An 18,698-nucleotide genomic window follows, 5' to 3' on the forward strand; every position below is an offset into this window, starting at 1 on the left:
CAGTTTTAGCACAGCAGGGCCTCCTGCAGAATTACTCCAGGGAAACGAAAATCTGAAGAAATCACAGGCAAGTTTGTAGCTGCTGACTGTGGAATTTAACACATCATTTCTCACCAACAGCAAGGAAGAGGTTAAAATGTTCTCACCTCAGTGGCCATCCATCATTTTAAAAGTTCTGAAAGCTTTGATGCTCACCACCTCAGGAGGCGAGGTTCACACCTCAGCGGGGCCAGGGCCCTGGTTCACACAGCATGGGGAGAGAGGCCCTCCATTCCGGCATCCACGGCTCCCAGCCTGGCCCAGACAGAGGCTCACCTCTCAGCCAGGGCAGCCCCTGAGAGACTTCCCAACTCTTGGGCAGTAACTCAATCTTCTCATTCTGAGGCATTTTTAGTTTTTCACTAACACAAAGAATTTTGCCTGTTAACTCTGTCCTGGAAATAGTGACAACTTTCTACTTAGACTACTTTAATGTCTTCAAAACATGCTAAAATAGGAGTTTGAAGGTAGATACAATCCAGCAAAAACCATGCCGGCCAAGGGAAGAGGACACAATTCAGTCATGGTAATTAGAACAGAAAAAGTGGACAGCTGACCTAAAAAATATGTCTTAGTCCTAATAAAAAGATTTTATGTGTGTGTGTGTTTGTATACAAACATCTATTTTATACAGAAACATCTGAAATTAGAAAACACATTTGCACTGCCAAGAGCATCCTTGTGAACATTTCTCCACGTAGGGCAAAATGCAGTGACACATACTGTCCTCACTCATCTGTTATCTTCTGGGCCTTCTAATCTCTTCCACCCCTGATCCTAAATTCTGAAATCTGACACAACTCGGCACAGACACCTCAATTTTGCCTTAACCTGAGGTATCCCAGAGGTAACGTTTCAGCCTCAAACACAAGCATTACCATCCTGTGACCTTTGTGTCACTGTATGGTCCTACTCCACAGAGCAGGGATTTCCTTCAGAGACCCACTTACAAACGAGGGCGTAGCTTTCCAGCAGTTTCCACGCTCTAGCTATTGAGACTACTGTGGTTTTCTTGCTTCTACGTGACCCGAACTAAGAGATAAAACATGGTTCTCTAGGCCTGGCACCCAGTCTGACAAACATTCCTTAGGGTTCCAAATATTTCCTGAAATTCAAGGTGGTTGTGTGGGTAATGAGAAGGGGAGGCCCTACACCCAGAGGGAGAGAGTTTCTGTGTGGAGTTCATATCAGGCTGACCTGAGAGTCGTTCTTGGACTGTGCGCATCCTGGAGCCACAGGAGAGACCTGTTTCCCTCAGTAAGAATGGAAAGGAGGCAGAACAACAGATGTCTGACCGCTCTCCTTGCTGCACATTCACTGGAGGGACGGGATCAGCTATCCTGCACCTGCACAGTCAGTGCTGCTTACAAGGGACGCCACAGGCCCTAAGTGCCTGTCCTTCTGTGGCACTGGCTGTCCCCAGGTGTCTCTGCAACAGCCAGCTGTCACTGCCTCTCTCTGGGTCGCAAGAACTACAGATTAATTTTGGTTATCTGGAGTTTTATCTATACGTGTGAATGGAATCCTAAAACATATGTCAGAAATGAGGGGGCCAGCCCAGTGGTGCAGCAGTTAAGTGCGCATCTCGGCGGCCTGGGTTTCGCCGGTTCAGATCCCGGGTGCGGACATGGCACCGCTTGGCAAAAGCTATGCTGCGGTAGGTGTCCCACATAAAAGTAGAGGAAGATGGGCATGGATGTTAGCTCAGGGCCAGTCTTCCTCAGCAAAAAGAGGAGGATTGGCAGCAGTTAGCTCAGGGCTAATCTTCCTCTGAGATGTGCACTAACATAGTTACAGATGGACACACTGAATTCAGAGAGAATGCTGGCACGTTGCGGGGAGCTTGCCGTAACATCCTGCCTGTGGGCAGCCAGGTTCCATCAAGCCTACCGTGGCCCGCGGTCAGCTCAGATCACTCAACACCTAACAGACGTGTCAGCAGTCTGTCAATCTAGTCTTCACTCACTGAGTCACTGATTTGCTGAGTCCACGAGGATTTAGTTCCTATGACATGCACACGATGTTTGGTAGCGGGATCCTGCCTGAGAATAAACAGGGAATTGAACAGTGGGGTGTACGATGGGGACACACAGGCCCAGAGCTCAAGGAGAACCAAGTCCTGGAAAGAGAGAGGTCATTTGTAGTACGGGGGGGGGGGGAGGGGAGGGTCACCCCACAGTGCAGAGAGGAGAGGGATCACCCCACAGCACGGGGAGGAAAGGGGTCACCCCACAGTGCAGGGACAAGGGGGCACCCAGGTAGGGCGACGAGCACACTCAGGGGCCTCTATGCTGCTTGGTGCTGTGCTTGAACTGAGCTGGACGGCAGGACTCAAGAAATCAGAAGGATGTTCACCAAACATGCACTGAGCTTGTTGCACTACAGATGGTGTTGATTCTTTACTACACAGTGTGATTTTTTCCGACAACTAGTGTCTACTATTGTTAGAAGCAGAAAGGAGTCAGAAAGACACAAGTCAGCTAGAAAGTGCTTCTTGTTCCCACAGCAGCTCAGACCCATCTTATCAGCCCAAGTCACTGGCAAAGCCTGGCCTCAGGTTCCTGTGGGGGCACCTCCATCCCTCCCTCTGCCCCAGATCCAGCCACTTCCTAGGCCCACACCCTGCAGACCAAACAAGGGCCCCAACCCCTCCGGCCCCCTCGCCCTCTTGGCCAGCCTGGTCCTCAGAGCCTCTTGCTCTCCAGAGTCACCAGGTGCTTGCCTGCCCTCGTTCCAGTCCCAGTGGGACAGCACTGCCACCAGGCTCTCACCAGCCCTTCAATGTCCAGTTCTCATCTTGCTGCATCTGACCTGCTTAGCCCCAAACCTGTATTCATCCACTGCTTTCTCTTCACCTACACCAATCATCAAGAGCATCCCACTTGCAGATCTCTCAGCCTGACTTCCACCTGCCGTGAGGACCAGTCACACACACACAGGACACGTGAAAACGTGAAGACAGGTGGCACCCTTGCTGCTGCAAGGCCCGCAGTGACTTGGCTGTGACAGGCCCCAGTTTGCAACCCGAGGGGTCTGTTGTAGTGTCACGCAGGATCTCGAGAGTAAGACTTCTCCTCCCTGGAGGGAACTAGGGCTGGGGATGAATATCTACTCTTTTGCCCTAAGAAAAGTTATGAGAAGGAGAAATTTCCAGACACAAATACTTCCTTCCAACAGAATAGGAAGAAACTTAATTCTTTGTTTACTATAGATCCAAGGGAAATAGGTTCTGCTCCAACTAAAACGTGTTCCTGTAATCTTTGCCATCACATGAAAGTAAAGAATAAGCCAACATTCATGACATTTCTTCCTGGGCACTGGCCTGCACGCAGAAAAAGCTTTCACCAGAGTGGTGGCGACGCTGTGGGGGAGGACCTGGTGTTGAAGCTGATGGCTCCTTGTGGGGTGGGCAACTGAGGACCGAAATTACTCAGGCCAACCTACACATCAGGCTGTGGTTTGTTTGCTTGCTTTTCTAATTTTATTTCTAAAAAACAGCTTTACTGAGGGATAACTGACATTGTTTGCTTTTAAACAGAAAAAACTCTAATAAAACAGTTCAGCTTTTAAATATTAAGAGAGACATAAGAATTAATGCCAGGAAAGTAACACTGAAAATGCTCTGGAACAAGATTTAGGAAACGACAATGAGAAGCTCCACTCAACACTAAGGACATGAATACTTCCTCTCCAGTCCTCACAACTGCCCTGCAGGACAGCTGTGCACCTATGTCAGACATCAGGAGACACGCCTGGAGGCTCCGCCATTTGCAAAAGGGAGGTCCTTGAAGTGCTGGATCCAGGATTTGAGACCACATCTGCCTGCCAGAACCCACTGTAGTGGGCTACCTCTGGAAAAAAATGAAATAAGTAAAGAAAGCCTAGAACGCTTACTATTGTAAGAGGCTTCAAATTCAAGGACCAAACTGGTCGTGCTCCATCTGGCTTGGGCAAGATCAAGCATGATGTTGATGCTATGTCTGTAAGTGGCATGCTCTCCCTCTCTTACTCTTAAGTGTTACTATTCTGCCATGGAAAAGCAGAATCCAAGAACCATAGACTCAGAGCCAGGATACTGAGGGCTCCCCAGGCCGGATGTCCGAACAAGGCCAAGCAGCAAAGGTAAGGGAGCTCAGGGGACACAGCCCATCAGCGGATGGCCTGGAAGCGTAAATGCATGCGTGTGGGCCATCTGCTCCACACAGGCACATGTGAGAACCACATGCCCCAGCCTACCTGGGGAATTCGTGGCCTCTCTCCCACCCTCCTACCCAGGCTTAACCTGCAGCCATCACCACTCTGACTTTATCTCCTCTTTCCCAACCTCCTGAGACACAGCAGGGAGGAAAGGGGACAAGCTTGAACCAAAAGGGGTGAATGGAGGTCCCCGTTCCCCACCACACCAGGCCACGTGCAGGAAACTGCCAGCAGGAAACTGACTGGGAGAGGTGCTTGCTAGGGGCAGCCTTTCTCATCTGCTTGGGGGAGCACAGAGAAGATTCTGGAAGGGAAGGACTAAGGCACAGCCATCATGTCAGGCTGCGTGAAAGGCACCACAGGTCTCCCCTCACTCTCAGCCCACTTTCCGAGGCAGGGTGGGTGCAGCCCAATCCTCACCTGGGGGCAAGGGCCTCGGGTGCCTGACACGTACACTTTAACAGTGGCCAGGTATCCAGGGTCCTGCTGCTGAAACACACATAGGATGAGATATGCAGACGGACGGGGCTGGGACCCCCGCTTAGCTCCAAGCCCACCACACACTTGTACTTCAAACACAGTGTTGGCACCTAAATCCAAACCGTGTTAGCATGACAAAATTTGTTTCATCACAGCTTTATACTGAAGGTCCGTAGGCTTTGAGCACTTTGGTGGCAGTCTGTGACTAAGGGGATATCTACGCAGAATGCGACTCCTTGTCCCCACTGCTGATACTGCCCTGGCCAAGCCACCGTGCAGCCGCTCCTGTGAGCACACTCCAGAGTTCTCCCGAGAGCTCAGAGGCCCCGGCAGGTCTGCTCCTCCTGCTGCCTGTGCCTCCTTCCCTCTCACAGGCTGCTTCTGCCACACAGGTCTCAGCCGCCTCTGCATTCCTGCCATTCCTCCTGCAGGACCTTCCCCTGGGGTGTTAGATGGCTGCTCCCTCCCTCTCATCAGGCCTTTCTTAAATAGGCCCTTGTCAGAGGGATCTTCTCAGACCCTCGTTTAAAACATCAGAGAAGGGGCAGGGGTGCGGGAGGAGGGGGCTCCAGGAGAGGGGGCATTTTGAATAACATGTCTACTCAGGGAAGGGAAACAAAAGAAAACACAAACAAATAGGACTACATCAGACTAAAAAGCTTCTGCACAGCAAACAAAACCATAAACAAAACGAAAAGGCAACCCACCAACTGGGAGAAAATATTTGCAAATCATATATCTGACAAGAGGTTAATTTCCAAGAACTCATACAACTCAACCACAAAAAAATGTACAACCTGACAAAAAATGGGCAGAGGATATGAACAGACACTTTTCCAAAGAAGATATACAGATGACCAACAGGCACATGAACAGATGTTCAACATGGGGACATGGGGGCCAGCCCTGTGGCTGAGTGGTTAAGTGCACAAGCTCTGCTTCGGTGGCCCCAGGTTTCACCGGTTTGGATCTTGGGTGTGGACATGGCACTGCTCATCAGGCCATGCTGAGGCAGCATACCACACAGCACAACCAGAGGCACTCACCACTAGAACATATAACTATGTACTGGGGAGTTTTGGGGAAAAGAAGAAGAAGAAAAAAAAGAAGATCGGCAACAGATGTTAGCTCAGGCACCAATCTTTAAGAAAAAAAAAGATGTGCAACATGACTAGTCATCAGGGAAATGCAAACCAGAACTACAATGAGATATCACCTCAGGCCCATCAGGGAAATGTAAACCAGAACTACAATGAGATATCACCTCAGGCCCATCAGGGAAATGTAAACCAGAACTACAATGAGATATCACCTCAGGCCCATCAGGGAAATGCAAACCAGAACTACAATGAGACATCACCTCAGGCCCATCAGGGAAATGCAAACCAGAACTACAATGAGACATCACCTCAGGCCCATCAGGGAAATGCAAACCAGAACTACAATGAGACATCACCTCAGGCCCATCAGGGAAATGCAAACCAGAACTACAATGAGACATCACCTCAGGCCCATCAGGGAAATGCAAACCAGAACTACAACGAGACATCACCTCAGGCCCATCAGGGAAATGCAAACCAGAACTACAACGAGACATCACCTCAGGCCCATCAGGGAAATGCAAACCAGAACTACAACGAGACATCACCTCAGGCCCATCAGGGAAATGCAAACCAGAACTACAATGAGATATCACCTCAGGCCCATCAGAATGGCTATAATGAACAAGACGAAAAATAACAAGTGTTGGAGAGGATGTGGAGAAAAAGGAATGCCCATATACCACTGGTGGGAATGCAACGTGGTGCAGCTACTATGGAAAACAGCATGGAGATTTCTCAAAAAATTAAAAATAGAAATACTTAAGCAGCCCTGATAGCCTAGTGGTTAAAGTTTGATGTATTCGACTTCAGCAACCCGGGTTTGGTTCCTGGGCATGGACCCATACCACTCGCCTGTCAGTAGCCATGCTGTGACAGTGGTTCACGTTGTCCTTTTAGAAGGACTTACAACTATACAATTATGCACTGGGACTTTGGGGAGGAGGAAATAAAAGGAGAGAGGAAAACTGGCAACAGATGTTAGTTTAGGGCAAATCTCAGCAAAAAAAAAAAAAAGAAAAAGAAAGAAAGAAAGAAAAAGAAAAAACAACCCACAGCTTAAAAAAAAAAAAATTAGAAATATCATACAACCCAGATATCCCACTACTGGGGATTTATCCAAAGAACATGATATCAACAATTCAAAGAGACTTATGCATCCCTATGTTCACTGCAGCGTTATTCACAATAGCCAAGACATGGAAGAAATCCAAGTGCCCATTAATGGATGAATGAATACAGAAGAAGCAATACTACTCAGCCACAAAAAAAGACAAAATTATGCCATTTGTGACAACATGGATGGACCTTGAGGGTATTACGCTAAGCAAAATAAGTCAGACAGAAAAAGACAAATAGCGTATGATTTATTCATATGTGGAAGATAAACACATAGATAAGGAGAACAGATTAGTGGTTACCAGAGGGGAAGGGGGCAGGGGGAGGGTGAAAGGGGTTAAGGGGCACATGTGTGTGGTGATGGATGGAAACTAGACTACTGGTCGTGAACATGATACGGTCTGTACAGAAACTGAAATATAATAATGTACACCTGAAATTTATACAATGTTACAAGCCAATATGACTTCAACAAAATAATAAAGAAGTTAAAAAAATGATACTATGCCATAGGAACTGTTCCAGACCATAAAAATAAAAATTTACAGCTCATCAAAAAAACCTGCAGAGAGGGAGGTCGAGAGTGTGTGTGGGAGAGAAAGTGTAGGCTCCACCTTCTCAGGCCTCTGTGCGTTTGTCCAGGTTCTTCTTTCCCTCAGAAGTACCTTCACTCTGGCTCACTTGAGGAAGGCCTGTCATCCTGAGTTAGAGATTCTGTCCTCTTCCCAAGCGCCCCCGAGCAACCTCACTGTCCCCCTAGAGATGGACAGGTCTGACGGATGAGAGCCGAGCAGGCACTTGTGTCCAGGGCTGCGGGACCCCAGCACACCACTGAGCCCCCAGGGCAAGCATGGTGCTTGCTACACATGTATCCTCAGGGCCACACAGGGACTGTTGGGCCTTCAGTGAATGTGGCACCTGATCAAGAAAGGGGAAAACCAAGTGTGTCGCAGACACTCACGAGTGGCAGTGGCAGCGCTTCTACAGCACTGGGTGTCATCTGGCTCTAGGAAAGTACACAAATCATCCTATCATTTTCTGGGCTCCCTGTTTGTGGTTTAGTTTAGTCCAATAAACGGCCATACCTTCTAAATTAAAAGCCATCTCAAATATACTTGAAATAATGGAAAGAAGGCATTTGCCCTCCTCTCAGTCACACGGTACTAGCATAAATATTCAGATGGTTTAGCTGGCAATGAAGTGGAAGTAATCCTTATGCTTATACTGGACTAGAGATCCCAAGAGGGTGGAATGTTACTAAATATGTCCCACAGACCATCTGCAGACTTCAGATGTCAGTGGGTGGCACGCTTTGGCAGAGTCTCTGCAGGTTAAGCCGGCTCAAAGGAACATCTAACGCAATTGTAAATCCAAATTTACGGAGCTTTTCTCTCTCCCCCAAGGATGGGCATTTAAAAGATACGCATCATAAACTGCGGTCTACACTGAACTATACAGCGAACTCCCAACATCTGCTGAATGTGCAGATTCTACCAAGAACAAGAGGAAAGAATGCGGTCCTCCACCAGGTGGCCCACCGGGCCGAGCCGGAGGGCCCACAGCCTCAGCTCAGACTCCCACCCAGCAACATCACCAGCGATGGCCTGCAATGGCTGTTTGCAGAGAGGGAAACCCAGAAACACTAATCTGGTTAATGACCAAGATTTACTGTGCTTCAGGCAATAATTTGAGCAATTTGTGAAATCTCCATACATTTTTAGAGGTTGCAAAAGTTGAAAAAAATAATAAATTAAGTTAAAGGTGTGTTGGCATTTGAAGGGATAAAATTATAAATCTTAGGTTATTTTTTTTGTGTGTGTGACGAAGATTGGCCCTGATCTAACAACGGTTGACAGCTTCCTCTTTTGCTTGAGGAAGATTGTCCCTGAGCTAACATCCATGGCAATCTTCCTCTATTTTATGTGGGATGCCGCCACAGCATAGCTTGATGAGTGGTGCTAAGTCCACACCCAGGATCTGAACCTGTGACCCTGGGCCGCTGAAACAGAGCATACAAACTTAACCACTATACGACCAGGCAAGGCCCAATCTTAGGTAATTTAAAAGTTTACACAGCTTGGCTCTCAAAACTGTAAAGAACTTGAATTTAAATACTAAGATGTGAGATTTTCTATGTATCTAAAGCTATACTACATTCTGCTCTGTGCATTAAAACCAGATACCTGTATTACATAGATAAGAAATAAAGGGTTCATCTTATTTCCTATATCACACTGTAAGGCTCTTATGCATATAAGACAAGGAAAATATCAAAATGCTACTCTCAGTAGAAGACTACTTTTTGTGCCATGCTTTTTGGTTTTTTTTGAGAAAGATTAGCCCCGAGCTAATATCTATGCCCATCTTCCTCTGTTTTTATATGTGGATGCCTGCCACAGCATGGCTTGATAAGTGGTGGGTATGTCCGCACCCAGGATCCGAACCAGTGAACCCAGGCTGCAGAGGCAGAGCACGCGAACTTAACTGCTACGCCACCGGGCCGGCCCCAGTATGTCATGTTTTTATTGGAAGGATGTGTGTGCATGTAACCTTTACAAGAGCCTTCCTCTGAGTAAATTATAAAAACTGGGTCTTGAACAGATGAATGAACTGATAGAAACTAAAGTGGCAAGGAGCAGAGACAGACGCATCAAGCGTGGAAATTGCCTCTAGTTCACTAAGTAATGAAATTAGCTATATGAGTATATTTTCCTGTTTATTTACTTGTGAATATACAGTCTATTACAAAACAGACAGAAGGCATCCTCAGCTCAAGCGCGGTGTGAGAGGAACAGCAGGCAAGCGGTGCTGCTGCAGGAGCCCCGCCCGCGGCTGCCGGCCTCTTACCTGGTCCCTGGTCTCTCCAGTGCTGTCCTTGGCCAGACCGGCTGTGCCCGGAGCTTGTCCTGTGGGAGCCTGATCCCTCTCTTCCCCACCTCCCTGTGGGGACACATGATCAGCACGTTAGCAAACTACCAGATGCCTAACCCCAAATGACACGTTATGTTTAAGCAAGGCGGCACTCGGTTGGCAGTTTTCAAACTTCCGGTGTCCTTAAATCACAGGGAAAGCCCATGAAAAATGCAGACTTAGGGGCTGCAGTGCCAGAGGCAGGCTGGGTGGTGGGAGCTGGAGGTCTGCATTTAAACATTTTCCCAGGAGAACCCGTGGGTGATTGGAGGTGTGGACTCAACGATACTGGTCCAGAGCAGCAGCTTTCCATTAGGTTCCCGTCAAAGCAGGGCCCTCAGCAGGAAGCTCTGATCGGGTCTGCCTCCCTGGGGCAGCGGGCCAGACGCTGCTCTGCCCAACAGCTAGAGGCCCGGCCCCACACCACTGGCCACCAGAAGGGCTTCTGACCAATGTGCCCACCACCAGCATTCAGGGCTCTGGGTGAGCAACAGTCCTGGGACTTCGTGAGCCAGATGAAGGTCTTTCTCTCCTCCCACTTCTCCACAAACTTAATTCACAAAATTTCCTTACTTTAAAATTTCCTCTCCTAATCCTAAACCCTGACACCTCCCACCATGTATCTCTACTAGAATTTAACATGAGAAGATCTAAGCACATATTTAAATTTGGACATCCTGATATTTCCTGGTACTCCACAGAGAGAGAGGCCAAGGCTGCCTGGCGCCCTGCAGCAGGCTCAAGGCAGTGCTCGAAGGACACGGGGAGGATCCCACTGCTGGACCAACCCTGTGGCCCCCAAACCCCCAGGCATGGGCACTCTTGCCCAGCTGTGGACAGGGAGGCCGCCGGTGGCGCGCAGGGGTGAGGGTTTCAGGGAGGAGGAGACAGCGAGGCTGGGTGTGTGAGCCGCAGCCCCGCTTGACTGGACATGTGCAGGCGTGCGACTGCTATGGCTACTCCCACACTGTCCGCGGGACCAACCATGGCTCCGCAGCCATCCTCCTCGGGCGGCTGGGTAAGGCCTCTGCCTCCCTATCACCACATTCCTACGCTGGTGGCAGAGGTGCTTTCCTAAAACCATCCTTTTGATCACATCACTTCAAAGTCCATCAAAGCTCCCCATGTGCTGTGGACAAAACAGTCACGACTTGTCAGCCTCCCTCTCATAGTCTAGTCCCTACTCACCTTCCCAGCCTTTCTCCTATTCCTGCTGGATTTACCCAAGTCTCATTACTGACAGTCTTTCAGAAACCAGACTTTTCTGCTGTCGCCTCAGCACCTTCCTTCCTCTGCAATATCCCTTTATCCACTACAAACTCAAACTCCATGAGGCTCTCAAGGCCTTGGTCAGGTGCCACTTTCCGCATCAACATTTCCACGACCTAGCCAGGATCACGGTGGCCCTTTCCTCTGTGGGTCTTGTGTGGGGCGCAGGCCAAGCTCCTATTGTACTGGGACAGTAAAGGCATCTGCACTCATCTTTCAGCTTGCTGCTGGACCGGAACCAGGAGCGCACGATGCTACCTGGTTCATCTCCAGCATCAAGAGCCTGAGTGGGTGAACTCAGAGCTCAGAGATGGAGGTAAAGAAGCAGTCTCTCAGGGCCACAGCACCTGTGCCTGGCACCCTGAGCAGTTCAGATCACTCGATGTCCTGAGCAGTTGTGGTTCACAGCAGTCAGCTCAGGAACACAAGGGGAGTGGGTAGCTTCCCAAAGCTGCACTGTGCAGCCCATGTGGCTGGAAGAGGCCAAGGTCTGGATACCTGCCATGTCCCTACAGCCCTTCCGACCTCGGAGACATGGGTAGCAAGACTACAGAATGCTGTGCTGGGGGGTCAAGAGGCCTCGGGGCTCTAGTCTGAGTTCTGCCACCAAGAACCTGCTTAATATCGGGGAAGTCACTTGGGCCTAGGTTTTCCTTCTGCAAACCGAGGGAGTGAACCATAGAACCCCAAAACTGTAATTGTGAAGAAAATGATGACCATGAGGACAAAAAGAGGAACTGTTTCTAAATAATGTAAAGTGACTCATCATATCTCTTGAAATAGTTTTCCTTGTTAACTTGGAATAATATGACAGGGTCAGCAAATTCTGCCCATCTATAGGCACCTGCCTTAGAAAGCAGTCAAGTACAGTTTCCTGAAAGGATGGGAAGTGCCTGCACTGCAGCATTAAACTAAAATGCATGGCAAGTGTGAAACCATAGGCCCCCTTCGGGGTTCGGGACAAACTGGGCACACACGCAGTCCTCTTAAGCCTGAGTGCCTGCCCTCCGAAATGCAGAGAAGGGGTTAGGCATTCAGATGCCAGTGACCATGGCTAGCTCACAAGAGCCTGCTTTCCCCCATCCACAAAGTACTGCCACCCCATCACTGCTCTCCCCCCAGTCTCACTGGTGATGGGAATCCTGCAGCACTGTACTTGCAGGGTGGACTTCTGGAGTGACATGCTGCCAAGCAGTTGAGAAACTGCTGTGCATTTATTTTGCAAGGAATAAACTTTTGCTTTGGTCTCTCCAGTTCTGCCTGTCTACATGTGGCTGGAGACAGTTTAAAGGATGGAGCAAGAGGGAGTCTGTTCCTCCTGGGAAATAGGAGAAAGAGCCTTCCTCATGTCTGGAAGTCCCTTTACTTGCCCCAAACGTGCTCCGTCAGTGGATCCACACACGGCTCCTCGTAGGAGCTGGACATGTCCCAAGGCAAACTACTGACCTCAAGACATAAAGCCTCTGGGAGTGAAATCTGCAAGGCTGACACCAAGCAGGCCTCCTTAAGACAGTCTGGTGGGTAGGAAGCTGGGGTGAGTTCTCTTATTCCATCAAGAAAAAAATAGGACTGCTACTGTTACAGGTATAGAGCCTAACCCAATGAGGACGTGAAATAATAGTTAAAATAAGCTCAGTAACAAAATAAGCTAATATATAAGATGTCCAACTTCACTGATAAACAAGGAAGCATCCAGTCAACAAGATATAGTTTTCCATCTATCCAATTAGTGAGAAAACAAATTCTTCAATGCTATCAAAGGTGCCATGAGACAGAAACTCTTATCACGGCTGGAGAAGGGATGAATTGATAAAAGGTTTCTAGGAAACAAGTTGGCAACATTCATCTAAGACCTGATTACATTTTGCTCTATAATTCTGTGAACCATGGTACACAGAAGCATTATGTAGAACAAGGACAAAGGAAGCAGCCTTAGAGCTCCAGGGGACCAGGAAGTAAGCAGGGCACAGGTTGTGGGGGTCTGTAGCCCAGCTCAAGAAGGATCCTCACCCTCCTGACTATGCTGTCAGCTAAGTGCTAAGTGGAGAAACAGGACACAGAATTGCAGAGCACAGTCACAGCCAGATAAAAGCACAGAAAAACTGCAAAGACGCCTTATCCATCAGCATGCGTTACCTTTAGGTGACAGAATTAAAGGTTATTTATATTTCCTTTTTAATTATTTCCTTTATATTCTAATTTTTTCTAATATACTTTTATTGTGAAAAAATAATAAACCCAAACTTTTGTCAAATAAACATACATTACCCAAGCAGCATCTGTACCTCAGGAAATCCTGGAAAGGAGGTTACGCACCCAGAGAAGAGTTCTTAATTATGCACTTCACAAATGAACCCTCTGAAAAATTTTTTCCTAATGGGACCAGAATTTAAACTGCTGGGTGGCGTGCTATCGTTTTAATTTTGTTTTTTTTTTCCAATTTCAATGGGCTCTTCTTGGCATTCTTTACCGATAAGCCGCACGAAACAGTTAGGGACTATCTTGGTGGAAACTGAGTAACTGAGGCCCACCTGAGTGATGTGAACGCCCGTGCTGCCTGCTGACAATGCGTCTGTTCTCCTTCATGCAGGCCTTGCATACCACAGACTTCAGGTTGTGGAATCTGGTGAGCTGAGACCTCTGCAAACAGACCAGAGGGGGCGGAGCAGCGTCAGACACGGGCAGGCACACAGGAGACACAACAGCATAGTGAGAACGGTCTCCAAAGACATGGAGCAGTTCTCCTTTAACACTGGAACCTAACAGGAGGCTCTGAGAAAATGGACATTTTCCTGAATCCCCGGGAAAGCTAACATCAGCACCTACAACTTCTCTTGTCTTCTGTAGGTTAGACAGTCAAATCTAAAAGAGTCTTCAAGTTCTGCTGTGACATCAAGGTCACCACCACACAATCTCACTAAAAAAATCTCTGCCTGTAATTACATTCTATCCTCTGTGCTTTGTTTTAAACTAGAAGGGTGACCTGACAACCACTCTGTACTTGGTCACGACATTAGCTAAAGACAGACCCACGACCACGGATTCACAGGCCGCACCGTGAGTCAGCTCCACGTTCACCTTTCCTCATGTCTACAGAAACAGGCCAGAGCAAGGAACATCTTCCTCGTTACTCTGCTTCTGCTATCTGTACATAACTTTGGCTACTTCTAAATTCCGAACACTTAAATTCCTGTGACACCCTGGATTTTGTGTGTGTGTGTGTGTGTGTGTGTGTGAAAGCAATGGCAACACACGACCAAACGTTTTTTATCTGACATGAAAGCTTAGAGCACTTTATCGAAACAGACAGTAGGCCCTTGGTCTTGCGCGTGCCTGTGGGTATTAAAACACACTCCAAATGAGCTTGGCCGAGGCCTGACTTGGAAATCTTCCAGGAATCGTGTAGCAATCGTACTTATAAAGCCGGAACAGCAGCCAACATCCCCAACTGAACTGTCAACCTTCAGGGAATATTTTCAAGTAATAAATCATCACTATTCCTATTGGATTAGTCTGATGTCTGCAGAAGCAACTCTGCAGGAAAGATTCATTCTTAATTCAAAAAGGGGAAAAGGAGCGAAAACACTTGAAAATTAAAACGTGTTTGACCGGGTGGGACACTGCTTCCCTCCTTCAGCAGACATTCTGGGGTCTCGAACCCACAGAAGTATCATGGCAGAAGCTATGAAATACCTCGACCCTGAAGTCTTATGGCTCCAGTCACGCGTTCCTGGCTCTCCTGAACAACACAAGCCTTTATCAGGAAAGCAGTCGTTTAAACAACGCACCAGCAGTCATAATGTTTTCTGTGTAAACTTCCAAAGCCAGGGAACATGCGCCTCCTCAGATTGGATGTTCCTGGTGAGCACATTTGTTTTCCAAAGTATACTGACCATTAGGATAGACAGCACTGCTGACCTTTCTGACGTCCAGCCAAGGTCTCTGAGTTTTCAGGCCGCCTTTGAGCCTCTGATTTCAAACATTTAAATTGTTGTTGAATGTGAAAAAACACATGAACTCACATTTTGTTCTAGGAGAACCTCCACAGCATATCCTTTTTCAGATAACAGGTACTTCTGATGAAAAAGCTTCCCGTCAAATACGTTCCAGGGCATGAAATCACTCATCCTCCAAGGGAAGCCGCATGCGCTGTTGACCAGCACCAGAGTGGTGAGGCCACGGACCAGGAGTGAGCCAAGCTGCACAGCTCTGGGGTCGACGTAATCAAGCTGCGGAAACCAGACACACACAGAATGTGAAAATGGAGCTGCACATGTGGAGGAAACAGACACTGTGGTCTCAGGGCTGCATGCTAGACCTGAGTCACAACAGACGCTGGCAAAACCACCACGGCTGTGCTGACCAGCCCAACTTCCTGAGCTCCACTGAACATGAGGGAGGGAGGGAGGGCGGGCCTCGCCAGTGAGGCTGCGTCTTCATTTGCTCACCCACCACTCAAACACCAGACATCTACCCAGGCCTGCTCTGGTTGTACAGACCACCTCTGAGCTGCAGCACAGAAGGGTCCCATCCCCACATCAAAGCTGTGGTCCACTTGAAAACGCTGTGGGATCATTCGCTTCGGGTGTACTCGCCTCTGAAAACTTTCTTTAATAAAAAGCAAAAGCAGAGGAAGAGACGCTAACAGAGTACCATTTTAGACACTGACGCTTTCACTGCATGTTTTAAAATTATACTCAGTTCTAATTATGAGAATTATTAAAAATATTTTAAATGACTACTTAAGAATAAAATGGCTTATTATCTCATAGGGTGGATGGGCTGATAATTTTTACAAATTAAGAAGTTCATACCAACAAAAAACAATTCTTTTTGTCGTCAAATCAACCTCGACGTCAAGCATTCTTACTGCTCTTGGATGGAGACATCGCCCCAACATGCTACAGAGGGGAGTCCTGCATTTGGTGAGAACCCTTACTTTCCAGTCACTCACGTTGCTGGAACTTGTAGCCTTCTTGATCACACACAAGGTGACCTGACACCTAGCAGTGTCCACACGATCGTGCTGGAGAGACAAGCTCAGCTGATTCTGTCCTCTTCTGGTTTATCTATCTATATCTGGTTTATCTCAAATTAAACAGCAGCTATTTTAAATGTCACTTCGTATTTAAAATAGTTTATAAAAGTGGAATAAATCAGGAAAAAAGTGACGGATGTTTTATCCCCTCTATAACTAAGGTTTCACTTCACTGATTAAAAGAAACTTGATCACCATCTGAAAAAATTTATGATGAACTGGGATTACTCCAGAGTTCATCTAAGGGTTAATCAAAGTGTTTGTTGTATAGCTTTTTAAATTGTCCTGAAAACATGCCTTCTTTAGGAAGAGCGACCATGGGACAGGTGCGTGGGCTGAGGTGACCCACTTGGTTAGGAGTCTCTTGCCTCCTTCCCGGGAGCTCCTCTACAGGGACCTCCGGTGAAGCCTCTGCTGGTGGCTGCTGTTCACCACATTATGTACTCCTCATGGTCATTCCTTCATCTTACTGATTTCTAACCGCATCAAGTCCTACACTTGTCTGTCCGTGCACGTTGTCTGTCTAGAACTGCACTGTCCAAGCCGGCAGCCATGTGTGACATCTGAATTTAAATTAAGTAAAATTACATACTCAGTTTCTCAGATGCACTAGCCACATCCCAATGCTCGAGGACCACACGTGACTAAGTGGCCAGCATAATAAGCACAGACATGAACTGGCCTGTCAAGACAGAGCGCTCTGTTGGACAGCTTTAGCCTAGAATTTCCTCTTTCCTCTACCTCAGGATCCTCCTTTCTGCAAACTCCAACAGGACTTGCCCTCCTCACACTGGCGGCCCGAGGGCTTATCCCGCAGAGGTGTGTTCACAGCCTGCCATGCAGGCTCTGTGAGGGTGAGATGATGGCGCCAGGACCCAGCCCAGTGTACCCCACAGCAATGCTCCTGTCAGAGAGACCAGTGGGCAATCTGTACCAACACAGACGTTGCCTATTTTCTCTGAGTGTTGGGGGCAATTCCCTAATCTGGTAGATTTTTCTGTAATAAAATCAATGTCTGCTCATCTCTTGTGTTCATCCCTTCTCTCCCTGTCCATTTTAAAGTCAATTTTAAATGAAGTATACCATCCTCTAAAGCACAGATCCTATTATGTGAACCACTTGAATTCTCACAAACAAATCATGAAACCAACACCTCGGCTGCAAAGCAAACGCTACCAGCACCACAGGAGCGCCATGCCCCTGTCACACCCAGAACCCTCGAAAGGAAAGCACTAGCAACCTCTCCAACCACAACTGGTTCTGCTTGCTTCTGAGTCTACAGAAATCAATCAGGCAGTATACACACTGTCGTCTCTAGCCGGCTTCCTTTGGTCAACACTGTCTGTGAGGTTTCCCATATTGTGAGAGCAAGTTCCTTCACTCTCTCTGCTCTGCCAGATGCCACGGCATGCCAGGGATCTGACCGGGTGCACAGGGTCTACAAATTAGTTAGGTGGTAGCTGACATCTCTCAGCAGTGTCTTCTCCCAGCCCGTGACGTGGCACATCTCTCCAGTCGGATTCTCTCAGTAACGTTTTGTGGTTGTCCGTGTAGGGACTGTATATAACTTTGTTTTTTCCTATTTCATGTGTTTCCTTTGACATTAGCATAAACTTAAAAAATTGAGGGGGTTATTTTTACTTGTGTAGAATACGTTTGGGTTGTATATCTTGACTTTGTTTCTAGCCCCTGTTAAATATACTTCTAATAGGTGCTCTTAGATTTGGATTTTCCACATACACAATCATGTCTTCTGTCAATAACAACAGTTTTATTTTTTTCATTGAAGTCCTACACCCTGTATTTCTTTCTTCTGACTTCTCTTCTGGCCAGGACTCCACTTAACAGTCATGAAAGAAGAACTCAGATTCACTCCCACTATAGAAAAAGAACTTTCAACACTTCACCACTAAGTGGGATTTCTGCTGCAGATTTTTGTAGACACTTTTTATTAGATGAAGGAAATTCCCTTCTAGTCCTAGTCTACTGAGAGTTTTTACTGTGAAGAGTTACTGATTTAACCAACTATTTCTGCTTCCATTAACAAAATCATATGCTTTTTCTCCCTTATTGTATTAATAAAGTAAATCACGCTTGTTTTCAAAGGTTAAAATCAACTTTGTATTCCAAAAATAAACCCTTGGACATCATGTATTACCAGTTTTTATATATTGCCAGATTCAATTTGCTAATATTTTGTCTGAAAGTTTGGAATTTATTTTCATGAAAAAAAAAGGTCTATAATTTTCATTGCTTATCATAGTGTTTTCCTGTGCTTCTTGATGTCTAGGAGACAGAAGATAATATTTAAAAGAGTTGTGGTTGTAAAATTTTTATTTCCCAGAACATGTTTAAAAATATTTCTCAGCCATGTTTGCCTTGTGTTTTGTTCTTTTAATTATAATGTAAGGTTTTAGAAAATAAACCATGCACTTCCTCCTCAACAAGTCTGTTAAGGAAGAGGATTATACCAAATTGGCTGAAGACATGTGGAAAACAGAATGAAGAAACCTGTAAAATGTTTAGTGAACAAGACCAATTTCCAA

At 47.1% G+C, this 18,698-nt stretch overlaps 1 protein-coding gene across 3 annotated transcripts in view; it reads right to left on the minus strand.

The window, feature by feature from the left end:
• Positions 1-18,698, minus strand: part of FAM120B (family with sequence similarity 120 member B) — a 96,610-nt gene that overhangs the window by 9,348 nt on the left and 68,564 nt on the right. For all 3 annotated transcript variants that reach the window (XM_070603222.1, XM_008528283.2, XM_070603223.1), the window contains exons 7-9: positions 15,137-15,343; positions 13,646-13,754; positions 9,783-9,875 (exon numbers count right to left, since the gene is read on the minus strand). In XM_070603222.1, coding sequence (XP_070459323.1) covers positions 9,783-9,875; positions 13,646-13,754; positions 15,137-15,343 — 409 coding nt within the window. The remainder of the gene's footprint in view (positions 1-9,782; positions 9,876-13,645; positions 13,755-15,136; positions 15,344-18,698) is intronic.

The sequence above is a fragment of the Equus przewalskii genome, chromosome 32 (assembly GCF_037783145.1).
Source record: "Equus przewalskii isolate Varuska chromosome 32, EquPr2, whole genome shotgun sequence".
NCBI classification, from domain to species: domain Eukaryota; kingdom Metazoa; phylum Chordata; class Mammalia; order Perissodactyla; family Equidae; genus Equus; species Equus przewalskii.